Below are 14,260 nucleotides of genomic sequence, written 5' to 3' on the forward strand. Positions count from 1 at the left end.
ATTGAGGAAAATTTTTATATTCCGGGAAAAATACAAAAAACTGTCATGTCAAATGTACTTGAGTGAGTTCTTATTTTGTGTGGACATACCTATAACTTTTTTTTTTCTCTCGTCTGGCTTTACAAAGATTAGCCAATGTCAAGTTTGTAGTTATTTGTAACAAGTTAGTTAAACTATACAAGTATGGACCCCGTCTGTGCCGGCGCTCGCCGACACACGCACGGCACCCCCTTAGAGCACTTTCCAGTCAGTTTTAACAAAAAAAACAATCCAAAAAGGCAGAGCACGCCCGCCAGCCAACATCAACACAGACGAAGTCCTACCTAGTACCTAGTATATTATAAATCCATGCATTCAGCATATGTTAGTTTTATTATGGCCATGTGCTAATGGATTTTTGTAGTGTTGTACAAATACGTAAATTCTTGTTCTGTAGCAGAGAACAAAGCCAATTCAAAGAAAATGTTATGATTAAACTCTGCTTTAAGATATCTTGGGTATTTTTGACTGTACAAGACCTAGCCGAAAGAACCATTCTTGAAACATGTACTTTTCAGCGCACTACGAAAACTACTATCAAAATAAAGACCATTAGGTATAACTACATTGAATATGTAAAAAAAAACTAATAAACTAACACTAAATTCATAGTGAGCCAAAGTCAAATCTGTAATTGGAATTTAAGTGAGCTAATTTAGTTTTTTTTTTGAAATATTTTATAATATTAATATAAATAGAGTTATGTTTGCCCGTCTGTTATGCTGCATCTGAAAGAAAAAAACAAAATCAATTAGTAACAAAGTTTGGAACATGTCTATCAGTATTCTACAGGATATATTTCGGAGAGTGTCCCCAAGAATTTTTGACTTGGTTCCTCCTTCACCTTTCTATTACTGTACCACAAGGCATCGTCAAGGTCTGCGTCTGTACGTAGTCGAAATTCCACGGACACGTACGAAGCGATTTGCCTCCACGTTTCTAATTCGAACCGCTAGGACATAGGACGCTCTTCCCACATCAGTTTTCCCCATCACTTTTAATATACAGGATGTACCAGAACGCTAGCGAAAATGAAAGTCGCGGGCGAAGTCGCGGGCATCAGCTAGTTGTTACTAACACTAAAATGGATCTTGTTGTCTGATCAATAAATGAATTGAATTGGGCACATGCAAGTGAAGAGTGAATAGGCATCTTCTAGGCAAGCGTGCTCCATCTTAGGCTGCGTCATCACTTGCCAGCAGGTGTTTGTACTCACCACACGCTCTCAGCGGGGCTCTGGAACTCGGCGAGCGCGTGCACCGGACTGGGCTGCTTCTTCTGACTGCCGCGCCGGACCTTCGCGCGGACCTCCTCCGGCTTCTCCGGCCGGATGAGGGGCTTCTTCTCCGGCGCCTTCATGCGCCACACGACTATCGGCGACTGGAGAACAAACCAAACACTATAGCTTGGGTAAACACACCGCGCGACGATGGTAGACGAAAATGTGCTTATTACAATATTTGTCTCCCACTTGCTCGGAAAAAGATTATTAGCCATGTTCTAACCATGACTAATATTCCCCTTTCCCCTTCAACTAAGCACAAAGCTGTGTTAGGAGTGGGTACGACAATAGTGCACCGGGTGGAGTTTGAACCGCCGACCTTTCGGATTTCAGTCCGCTCCTAAACCGTTGAGCTATCGAGGCTCTACATTATTTAAAGAATCCGGTCAAGTGCGAGTCGGGCTCGCAGACGAAGGGTTCCGCACCATCATACAAGGTACACCTAACACTTTTATGTACAACAATGCAAGTTAATAACGGACTACGCCATCTATATGTGATTTAGTAAATTAATTTTTTCATTTAACCAAGAATTCACGGTTTTCAGATTTTTCCCTTCACTAGTGGTATAAGACCTACTTACCAGCCAAATTTCATGATTTTAGGTCAACGGGAAGTACCCTTTAGGTTTTCTTGCCAGACACTACAGACGGACATACATACAGACAACAAAGTGATCCTATAAGGGTTCCGGTTTTCCTAAAAATTCAATTTTTGAGAAATAACAACGTTGCTAAGTAAACAATGTTATTAATCATTATATTTAAAGTGTACTGTAGTGTAATTATTACTATAATGTACTTGAGGGTATTTTGATAATAAATTAGTTGTTGGTCGCCCTGCCTTGTTTCATTACATGGTGGCAGCGTGCGAGAGTGAAAAAGGATAAAATAAAGGATAATTATGATGTTATATTGAAATAATAAGTCATAATAGTATTATTAGTAAAGTGATAATTAAAAAATAGTAAGAATGGAGCACGCTCGACCGCCACCCGAGCTTAACATTGAAGGAAGTCCGGCCGCACGGGCCGATGCATGGTCAAAATGGTGGAAGCAATTTGAAATATTCCTCAAAGCATCAGGGATAATAAAGGAAACTCAGGATGTGCAGGCCAGCTTGATGGTAAACCTCATCGGGCCAGACGGTTACGAAATTTATTCTACATTCACGTACAGTAAGGGTGAAAGTGCAGACGACCTGAAATGCTTAAAAAGTAAATTTGATGACTTTTTTGGAACCAAAAAGGCTAACGTGACGATGTTAAGATTTAAATTTTTTACAAGAAATCAAAGCGAAGGTGAGCCTATAGGTAAATATGTAACCGCCCTCAGATTACTAAGCCAAGATTGCAAATTCGAGCAGCTCACGGATGATTTAATAAAAGATCGGATCGTATGCGGTATATCTAATAATGTCGTGAGAGATCGCCTGTTGAGGACGGATGATCTAAATCTGGCGAAGGCGGTGCAAATTTGCGAGGCTGATGAGGCATCCAGACATGAAAGCCGTCAAATACAGGAGGCAAGTACGAGCATACAGGTGGATGGAGTGGCCGGTCGGAGCGGTCGCGAGGCTGGACGAGGCAGGGATCGAGGCGACGGGTCGGGGCCGAGGCGCGCGCGCGGCTCCTGGCGCGACGGGGCGCGCGGCGAGGAGCGCCGGCTGGCGCGGCCCGTGCGCCGGGAGGGCCGTGCGTGCGATCGATGCGGCCAGGATTTTTGTGACGGGCAGCGTTGCCCAGCTATTCAAGCTATTTGTTTTACGTGTAAATCCCGGGGCCATTTTGCCCGGAGGTGTAAATCAGTGGGAAAACGGGTTCACAAAATAAGTGAGTGTAGTGAATCGGACAGATCCAATGATGAGTTAATTTATGTGAATGTGATCGGTGAGGGCAAGCCGAAGGAATGGACTACGTTTTTGGACTTTATTGGTAAGCGATTAGAATTCAAATTAGATACAGGATCGATGATAAATATTCTGTCAAAATTCGATTATGAGGAATTAGGCCTTTATGTTAAAAATTTAAGTCCCTACAGTGGCCGTGTGCATTCTTACACGGGTAATATTGTGCCGATAATAGGACAGTGTTATGTATTAGTTAAGTATAAGCAAGTAGAATATAACCTAAAGTTTGTAGTGTGTAACATGAAATGTCAAAATATTTTAGGACTAAGTGCTTGTGTGAAGCTAGGCTTGATACAATATGTAGATGGTTTAATATTAAAGGATTATTTGTTGTATATTCCAGCAGCCTTACGAGGAGATATGTTACAGAGAATCCACGAGGGGCATCTTGGTATTGACCGGTGCAAGCGGCGCGCGCGTCAAGTAATGTTCTGGGCAGGCATGTCGCGCGACATCGAACGCGCGGTGCGCGAGTGTGCGACGTGCGAACGGTATGCGCCGGCGCCGCGCCGCGAGCCGATGTTGCCGCACGCTATTCCGGATGTACCCTGGTTCAAACTGGGCTCGGATATATTTGAGTATAGAAAGAAGTACTTCCTCATTTTAGTGGATTATTTTTCGAACTTTGTTGAAGTTACCGAGTTAAATTCTATAAATAGTAAGTCTATAATAAAGGCTATGAAAGAACAATTCGCGCGACATGGAATTCCAAACGAATTACTGACAGATAATTTTTCGGCGTATGTATCTAGTGAATTTCAGGCCTTCCTTCGTGCGTGGGACATCAAACATGTCACATCTTCTCCCTTATATGCACAGAGCAATGGCAAAAGCGAACGGAGTGTCCGTACGGTGAAAAATTTACTAAAGAAATGTTGCGACTCAGGCGAAGATTATTATATAGGGTTGTTAAATTTGAGAACCACGCCACGCGAAAATATCGATTCGCCCGCGCAAATTCTGATGGGTAGGAGATTAAATACGCGGTTGCCGACATATCACAAACTTTTTGATGAAACGGTTGATCGTAAAAGAAACTACAGCGCTATATTGAAGCAACAACAAAAACAAAAAGTATACTATGATAGGTCAGCGAAAACCCTTCCACCGCTTCACACGAATGATAAGGTTGTGATAGTAGACGGCAAGGAACGCAAGCTCGCAAAAGTGGTTCAGCAGACTGCGGAACCTAGGTCTTATGTTGTAGAGGATCAAACCAGGCGTAAATATCGGCGCAATAGGCGACACCTGGTAAATAGACAGGGCGAACAGGCGTCCGAGGGAAGGCACAATGAATGCGAGACACGTGCAACGGAAAATAGTACAAATGCAGGTGAGTCCGGTACGGTTACAGATACAGATCTCATGAGTGCGGGCTCAGCCGGAGCACCGTCGAAAGACGCTGTTCCACCGCAGGATTTTGCCTTGCCTCGTCGCACGAGAAGGGCTTGCCGTTTATATGATAAAAATAATTCAGAATAGTGTTGTTGCGTAGGTTGTTAGTGTACACCGTTGTTATTTTATCTTATTTTATTTTACTCAATGATGAATTTTAGAAATGAATTATTTTAATTTAGTATAAGTACTACTAATAATGTTATTTTGTGTTGTGCATTTTTACTTTATATTGGATATGTAATAGAATGGTTTTATACAGTAACAGATTTTGTAATATTATGATGAGATGAATAGAGATATTAAAGGATATTAATTTTTATGCATGTCTCACACACACATCAATTGTTTTTCAGTATAGAAAAAGAAAGATGTAGTGTAATTATTACTATAATGTACTTGAGGGTATTTTGATAATAAATTAGTTGTTGGTCGCCCTGCCTTGTTTCATTACATGTACTTAAACTAATCTGTAGTTTATTTAAACAAATAAAGTTCTAAATACGTAATTCGTACAAACGTAGAAACGGTAATATGAATGTAAAATACTTTGAAGAACTCATGCATCAGTCTTTAAAAAAAGTGATAATTTTATTTATCGGCTAAGAAATAACATATGTACATTTATTGACTAAATATTAAGCAAAAATGGCGAAACATGTAATTATTTAAAATTTAAACAAAGCTTCAAAGTGAATTATTTATAATATATACAGAAGATGTGTAACATTTCAAGTTATCTTTAACTGTACGTAAATCTACGTACGTACGTACTCTTATGACGACGTAATAAAATGCAATCCAGCTCGTACAGCGCTGCGGCCTAATATTTCGTAATCGCCTCTCTTTCTATCGCGTAACTCTTATTTCTTGTCTTTCTCTCTCATGAGATGTTGAAGTAGCGTTGGTATTTCTCGGGTCACGTGTAATGAGTTCTCACGCGCCATTTTGACTCTGTGTCAACTGTCAATATATATTTTTTTTCTCTCTCGTCTGGCTTTACAAAGATTAGCCAATGTCAAGTTTGTAGTTATTTGTAACAAGTTAGTTAAACTATACAAGTATGGACCCCGTCTGTGCCGGCGCTCGCCGACACACGCACGGCACCCCCTTAGAGCGCTGTCAGTTTTAACAAAAAAACACTCCAAAAAGGCAGAGCACGCGCGCCAGCTAACACCAACACAGACAAAGTCCAATATTATTTTAGTCATAACAGATGACATATAAAGTTAAAATGGCGGGTGAGAACCCTTTTTATACACATTATACCTAGTTTTACGCACAGTTAATTTTAAATTGAAAATTTACACCTCAGAGTTTAGATAAATTAGTAATCATGCAAAAAATAGACTAAAAAAATTATAACTTTCCATTTCGACATCACTTACATAGTTGTTCTGTCCACAGCGGGCAAAAAAGCATATTATATATTTTTGCATATGAATAATGACATCCAATTATTATAAATAATATAATTTTCATGTTTATATACTTCTACTATTAGTTTTTCAAAAGTTTACTCAATTATTTTGAATATTTATGACAAATAGAGGTATAATACAGGGTGATATGTATCGTCAGGTGAGAAGAGTTCTATACGACATGGGAGATGTGTATGCTTGTACTATACTTTCTACAGTTTGGGATGTAAAAGCTTGACTGGCGAACCAATGGCGCGGCAGTACGAACGAAGTCACATAGTCTCACGGCCGTATTCACAAACGTTACTATGAGGTCTCACAGTGCGCTCGAACGCATAGCGTAGTTTCCACCAATCAGATCATTGTAAATTGACGTGATACAGTCATCTGATTGGTGGAACCGACACTGTGCGTTCGAGCGCACTATGAGACCTCATAGTAACGTTTGTGAATACGGGTGTCTGTTACAAGACAGTTAAGATTTATATGTCATAGAGAATATGGATTGACTGGATATAAATGCGATTACATTCGTATACGCTACAGTGAGATGCCTTGTCAAATGCATTGCATTGGTTCGGAATGCCTTTCCACTGAGAAGAACCAGCAAGAAACATGATTGCAAGACTATCACCATTTAAATGTCATAGAGGGCTCTGAATTACAAGGATGAAGGGGGGGGGGGGGGGGGGGGCGTGTGTATAAATGCTGTTATATTTGTATACGCTAAAGCGAGGTTATATTTCAAAGCAGTTTTATGTTTTGAAGCGGTTATATTATGATGACTTAAAGTATACATACATAGTTATTATTATTTTATCGGCGAGTCGCGCAAAACAAAACAATAGTCACAATTAGACGAAGTTATCCCACAAGCACACAGAAAATAATCAAAATTCGCTTTAAGATAAATCATTTGAACGTATGGATTCTAAGGGCCGTATTCACAATCATTACTATGAGGTCTCACAGTGCGCTCGAACGCATAGTGTAGGTTCCACCAATAGAATAGAATAGAATAGATTAGATTTATATTCAAATAAACTTTTACAAGTGCTTTTGAATCGTCAAATAATTTATCACTGGTTCGGAATGCGGTTCCTACCGAGAAGAACCAGCAAGAAACTCGACGGTTGCTCTTTTCAATTGTTCAATTTACAATAATATTCCATACTATACAGGCAATTGCAGCCCCGCGCATTGCTGGAGCGAGTCAAATGCAAGCTTTTTTATCATTTACATAATCTCATCAGATCATAGTAAATTGACATGACACAGCTGTCTGATTGGTTTAACCTACACTGTGCGTCCGAGCGCACTGAGAGACCTCATAGTAACGTTTGTGAATACGGGTGTAACTTTACTGCATGAATTTTAACTTTACTGCATGAATTATTTAAGTAATTGCAAAAAATCATAAACTCAAACTAAAGATCATTTATTCAAAGTAGGTACTAGTATACCTTTTTACGGTCAGAATTGATTAGATTTGTAAGATGATATAAATAATTAATTATTGTATAAAGTTACCAAAGTTACCGTACCTTTAAAAATTGTTTTTCTATAGTTGAATTTATAATTGTTCTCATGTAAGTGAACTTTATTATTTTTTGAGAAAATAAACTCGTTTTTTAGCTGGATTCTTGGTCTGAGACCGTAATCGAGACCCAAATCAAGTTAAAATTGCATAGTACATGTGTAAGTGATGGTAGGTGTCAATACTCACAGCGATGGTGCCCTGGCGCGTGTACTTGGTGGACGCCACGTAGGACGCCTTGACCGTCAGCACCACGGCGTTCATCAAGTTCTTGGCGGCTTGGATCAGAGACGTGGCGCTGTCCAACTGGAAACGAGAGGTATTTAAACATCCAAACGATTATTGTATAGAAGCAGGTGTTACTGTGCGGAAGTCCATATACAAGGAACCAAAAGCTTAATTTGCTATAATCCGCCAAACCAAACAAATCTGTATGCTGCGACATGCACCGCTCGCCCTCCCACTGATAAACATGCAGGAAAAGCGAGCCACCACGCAAGCCACACGCACCACCTTTGCAATTAGGCATTGTAAGGTCTACATCTCCCGAGGATGCTCCGGTGTCGGGACGAAACATGCGTCGAGTGGTGTTGGGATTTGTGTGGTGCGTATTGCTTGTTTGGGCTGGCTTTTCCTGCATGCTTAGCAGTGGGAGGGCGGGTGTATGTCGCATGCTACACGTTGCACAATACAGATTTGTTTGGTTTACGGATTATAGCAAAAACTTTTTTGGTTTTTGTATCTATACCTATATGGCCTAAACCCTTCTCATTGTGAGAGGAGACCCGTACTCAGTAGTGGGGCGGAAATGGGTTGATCATGATGATGTATCTTTATTCTATACCTACTAATATTATAAATTCGAAAGTGTGTCTGTCTATCTGCTAGCTTTTGACGGCCCAACAGTTTAACCCCCAGTTTAGTGGCCCGACTCTACTATAATATGCTATGCATAGTTAAAAACCTACTGTTTACTAAGCTATAACACTGATCGCGAGCAAGTTACTCTTATCCATTGAGGAGTTCTGTTCTCCATCTCCGAAGATATTCATCAGATCTTCACCAAATTTATATGGGACCACCTGCGAAGTATACACTTTCAAACGAAAAAAAAATTGGTTGTCTGTAAAGTCGGTTTACTGACGATAGTTGAACGTGACAACAAAGGCCGATTGTGCTTCTTTGTCGCTCGTTCCGCGCTCTCGCTTGCACTTCAAGCCTTACATGGAACGCCTCAGAGCGAGGTAACGCCGCATGAGTCATGTTTTTTCGTGCGTGCAGCCGGCTCTATCGAATTATAAGACGTTGTCACGTCAAAAAGATTCCGAGGAATTGAGAACCTCCTCCTTTTCTGAAGTCGGCTAAAAAAAAAAAACAAAAAAAGAAAATGTTCGCTTTACCCCGCTAACGATGAGCTCTCCGGAGATGTTCTGCACGTCGGCTTTGACCTTGCTGGTGATCTGTATCTGGTGGCAGTACAGCGCGATGCGCTGCAGGTACGCCAGCAGGTCTTGCTTCGTCGACGACTCCGGGCACTGCCGGAACAGTCACAGCTTACCCCGCTAACGATGAGCTCTCCGGAGATGTTCTGCACGTCGGCTTTGACCTTGCTGGTGATCTGTATCTGGTGGCAGTACAGCGCGATGCGCTGCAGGTACGCCAGCAGGTCTTGCTTCGTCGACGACTCCGGGCACTGCCGGAACAGTCACAGCTTACCCCGCTAACGATGAGCTCTCCGGAGATGTTCTGCACGTCGGCTTTGACCTTGCTGGTGATCTGTATCTGGTGGCAGTACAGCGCGATGCGCTGCAGGTACGCCAGCAGGTCTTGCTTCGTCGACGACTCCGGGCACTGCCGGAACAGTCACAGCTTACCCCGCTAACGATGAGCTCTCCGGAGATGTTCTGCACGTCGGCTTTGACCTTGCTGGTGATCTGTATCTGGTGGCAGTACAGCGCGATGCGCTGCAGGTACGCCAGCAGGTCTTGCTTCGTCGACGACTCCGGGCACTGCCGGAACAGTCACAGCTTACCCCGCTAACGATGAGCTCTCCGGAGATGTTCTGCACGTCGGCTTTGACCTTGCTGGTGATCTGTATCTGGTGGCAGTACAGCGCGATGCGCTGCAGGTACGCCAGCAGGTCTTGCTTCGTCGACGACTCCGGGCACTGCCGGAACAGTCACAGCTTACCCCGCTAACGATGAGCTCTCCGGAGATGTTCTGCACGTCGGCTTTGACCTTGCTGGTGATCTGTATCTGGTGGCAGTACAGCGCGATGCGCTGCAGGTACGCCAGCAGGTCTTGCTTCGTCGACGACTCCGGGCACTGCCGGAACAGTCACAGCTTACCCCGCTAACGATGAGCTCTCCGGAGATGTTCTGCACGTCGGCTTTGACCTTGCTGGTGATCTGTATCTGGTGGCAGTACAGCGCGATGCGCTGCAGGTACGCCAGCAGGTCTTGCTTCGTCGACGACTCCGGGCACTGCCGGAACAGTCACAGCTTACCCCGCTAACGATGAGCTCTCCGGAGATGTTCTGCACGTCGGCTTTGACCTTGCTGGTGATCTGTATCTGGTGGCAGTACAGCGCGATGCGCTGCAGGTACGCCAGCAGGTCTTGCTTCGTCGACGACTCCGGGCACTGCCGGAACAGTCACAGCTTACCCCGCTAACGATGAGCTCTCCGGAGATGTTCTGCACGTCGGCTTTGACCTTGCTGGTGATCTGTATCTGGTGGCAGTACAGCGCGATGCGCTGCAGGTACGCCAGCAGGTCTTGCTTCGTCGACGACTCCGGGCACTGCCGGAACAGTCACAGCTTACCCCGCTAACGATGAGCTCTCCGGAGATGTTCTGCACGTCGGCTTTGACCTTGCTGGTGATCTGTATCTGGTGGCAGTACAGCGCGATGCGCTGCAGGTACGCCAGCAGGTCTTGCTTCGTCGACGACTCCGGGCACTGCCGGAACAGTCACAGCTTACCCCGCTAACGATGAGCTCTCCGGAGATGTTCTGCACGTCGGCTTTGACCTTGCTGGTGATCTGTATCTGGTGGCAGTACAGCGCGATGCGCTGCAGGTACGCCAGCAGGTCTTGCTTCGTCGACGACTCCGGGCACTGCCGGAACAGTCACAGCTTACCCCGCTAACGATGAGCTCTCCGGAGATGTTCTGCACGTCGGCTTTGACCTTGCTGGTGATCTGTATCTGGTGGCAGTACAGCGCGATGCGCTGCAGGTACGCCAGCAGGTCTTGCTTCGTCGACGACTCCGGGCACTGCCGGAACAGTCACAGCTTACCCCGCTAACGATGAGCTCTCCGGAGATGTTCTGCACGTCGGCTTTGACCTTGCTGGTGATCTGTATCTGGTGGCAGTACAGCGCGATGCGCTGCAGGTACGCCAGCAGGTCTTGCTTCGTCGACGACTCCGGGCACTGCCGGAACAGTCACAGCTTACCCCGCTAACGATGAGCTCTCCGGAGATGTTCTGCACGTCGGCTTTGACCTTGCTGGTGATCTGTATCTGGTGGCAGTACAGCGCGATGCGCTGCAGGTACGCCAGCAGGTCTTGCTTCGTCGACGACTCCGGGCACTGCCGGAACAGTCACAGCTTACCCCGCTAACGATGAGCTCTCCGGAGATGTTCTGCACGTCGGCTTTGACCTTGCTGGTGATCTGTATCTGGTGGCAGTACAGCGCGATGCGCTGCAGGTACGCCAGCAGGTCTTGCTTCGTCGACGACTCCGGGCACTGCCGGAACAGTCACAGCTTACCCCGCTAACGATGAGCTCTCCGGAGATGTTCTGCACGTCGGCTTTGACCTTGCTGGTGATCTGTATCTGGTGGCAGTACAGCGCGATGCGCTGCAGGTACGCCAGCAGGTCTTGCTTCGTCGACGACTCCGGGCACTGCCGGAACAGTCACAGCTTACCCCGCTAACGATGAGCTCTCCGGAGATGTTCTGCACGTCGGCTTTGACCTTGCTGGTGATCTGTATCTGGTGGCAGTACAGCGCGATGCGCTGCAGGTACGCCAGCAGGTCTTGCTTCGTCGACGACTCCGGGCACTGCCGGAACAGTCACAGCTTACCCCGCTAACGATGAGCTCTCCGGAGATGTTCTGCACGTCGGCTTTGACCTTGCTGGTGATCTGTATCTGGTGGCAGTACAGCGCGATGCGCTGCAGGTACGCCAGCAGGTCTTGCTTCGTCGACGACTCCGGGCACTGCCGGAACAGTCACAGCTTACCCCGCTAACGATGAGCTCTCCGGAGATGTTCTGCACGTCGGCTTTGACCTTGCTGGTGATCTGTATCTGGTGGCAGTACAGCGCGATGCGCTGCAGGTACGCCAGCAGGTCTTGCTTCGTCGACGACTCCGGGCACTGCCGGAACAGTCACAGCTTACCCCGCTAACGATGAGCTCTCCGGAGATGTTCTGCACGTCGGCTTTGACCTTGCTGGTGATCTGTATCTGGTGGCAGTACAGCGCGATGCGCTGCAGGTACGCCAGCAGGTCTTGCTTCGTCGACGACTCCGGGCACTGCCGGAACAGTCACAATATACTCACACTAATATTATAAAACCGAAAGTTTGTATGTGTGTGTGTATGTGTGTGTGTATGTTTGTTACTCCTTCACGCAAAAACTACCAGACGGATTTGGCTGAAATTTGGAATGGAGATAGATAATATCCTGGATTAGCACATAGGCTACTTTTTATCCCGGAAAATCAAAGAGTTTCCACGGGATTTCGAAAAACCTAAATCCACGCGGGCGAAGCCGCGAGCATCGGCTAGTGGTGTATGAAATTATTGTATAATAGGGGTTATTAAAACACGAGTGTGAGTGCTGAGCCGCTGGGGAGCTCTCGTTGTATCACACGAGTGTTTTAATATCATCCATACTATTATTGTAAATGCGAAAGTGTGTCTGTCTGTCTGCTACCTTTTCACGGCCCAACAGTTTAACCGATTCTGACGAAATTCGGTATAGAGTTGTTTAGTTGCTAGAGCTTATATCCCGGGGATGGAGGCTACTTTTTATCCCGGAAAATCAATGAGTCCCGACGAATTCAAATTCAAAATATTTTTGTTCAATTAGACTTTTACAATTTATTTTTGAACAGGATTCCTAAAGGCCTATCCGTTTAATCGATTTGTATGTAATTTGGTACCGAGGTAGCTTGCGTCCCAATATTGACATAGGCAACTTTTTATCCTGGAAAATCAAACAGTTCCCACGAGATCTTTAAAACCTAAATCCACGCGGACGAAGTCGCGGCATCCTCTAGCATATCCATAATAGTAGATATCACAAGAGTATTTTAAAATCTTATTATGTAGAGGTTTTTTATTAGAAATTGACCAACCCAAACCTGATAACTCAAAATTTAAAAACCCCCAACACAAAAACCTCTATAAGAAAACTAGGAAAGAGCTGATAACTTTCAAACGGCTGAACCGATTTTCTTCGATTATAGCTAAGAACACTCTCGATCAAGCCACCTTTCAAACAAAAAGAACTAAATTAAAATCGGTTCATTAGTTTAGGAGCTACGATGCCACAGACAGATACACAGATAAACGCGTCAAACTTATAACACCCCTCTTTTTGGGTCGGGGGTTAAAAATATAATGTAACATACCTGTTCCGCAATCTCCCTGGTCAACTTGTCGAGCTTGGTGCCCGCCTCGGAGATCTTTTTGGCCGCGTTGATGACGTCCATCGTGGTCTTCAGCGGTCCGCGGCCTCTGAACGATGACAATCGTGAAAATCTCAATCAGATTTTTAACTATACAGACTTAACATTCACAGAAGACAACCAGAACGCTTGCAAAAAAGAAGACTTGAAACTTTTATATATAGTGCAGACATCAGAAAACTCTGTTAGTGAGATTCAGATTTGCGTGTTCTTGTACTTCAGCTTTATTGTACTCGTGCTGCCATCTAGTGCGAGCGTCGAGAGTCAGGCTTGGGTTCGTGTATCATGTTGAAGCGAACTCAACGCCGCCGTCGCGCGGAGACCAATCCCGGACTAACAACACCGGATATACAAAGAAGCCCACTAGGGCCGTAAGCCAAGATGGCGGGCCCTAGCCGGTGAAATCCCGGCTAAAAGATCTCCACCAGGGTACAATGTTGCCCTGCGCCTCACCCGGGTAAGGAGGCCTTGCCTCGAGGCCCGTACCCCCGCTTGGCCGTTCCGACCAAACGGAGAAGACCCGCACTACACTACTCGAGTTGAGCGCCACCTGCCTGCGAATGTGCCAAGACTGCAAAGCCGACTCACCGGGTGAAGTCCGTCATCTCCAGCATGATCATGCACATGTGCTTGGCCAGCATGATGATGTCGTTGCCCGCGTCGTCCCACTTGGCCACCTCGTTGTCGAAGGTCATCTTCTCCCGCCGGAACAGCTCCACCTGCTGCAGGATCTTGCGCTTGTCCTCCTCCGTCATTTTGCGCATGGCTTCCTGGAAACACATGAGGATATGTAGTACTAGCTGATGCCCGCAGCTTCGCCCACGTAGATTTAGATTTTTAGAAATCCCGTGGGAACTCTTTGATTTTCCGGGATAAAAAGTATATAGCCTATGTGCTAATCCAGGATATTATCTATCTCCATTATAAATTTCAGCCAAATCCGTTTAGTAGTTTTTGCGTGAAGGAGTAACAAACATACAC

At 45.2% G+C, this 14,260-nt stretch overlaps 1 protein-coding gene across 1 annotated transcript in view; it reads right to left on the minus strand.

Annotated features, from left to right (window-relative positions):
- Positions 1 to 676: 676 nt before the first annotated feature.
- The window catches only part of LOC123879372 (catenin alpha), an 87,254-nt gene continuing 73,670 nt past the window's right edge, over positions 677 to 14,260 (minus strand). The window contains exons 19-24 of the mRNA XM_045927042.1: positions 13,868 to 14,049; positions 13,223 to 13,328; positions 11,985 to 12,119; positions 7,772 to 7,888; positions 1,256 to 1,419; positions 677 to 767 (exon numbers count right to left, since the gene is read on the minus strand). Coding sequence (XP_045782998.1) covers position 767; positions 1,256 to 1,419; positions 7,772 to 7,888; positions 11,985 to 12,119; positions 13,223 to 13,328; positions 13,868 to 14,049 — 705 coding nt within the window. The 3' untranslated portion in view covers positions 677 to 766. The remainder of the gene's footprint in view (positions 768 to 1,255; positions 1,420 to 7,771; positions 7,889 to 11,984; positions 12,120 to 13,222; positions 13,329 to 13,867; positions 14,050 to 14,260) is intronic.

This window comes from Maniola jurtina, chromosome 28, assembly GCF_905333055.1.
Source record: "Maniola jurtina chromosome 28, ilManJurt1.1, whole genome shotgun sequence".
In the NCBI taxonomy this organism is placed as follows: domain Eukaryota; kingdom Metazoa; phylum Arthropoda; class Insecta; order Lepidoptera; family Nymphalidae; genus Maniola; species Maniola jurtina.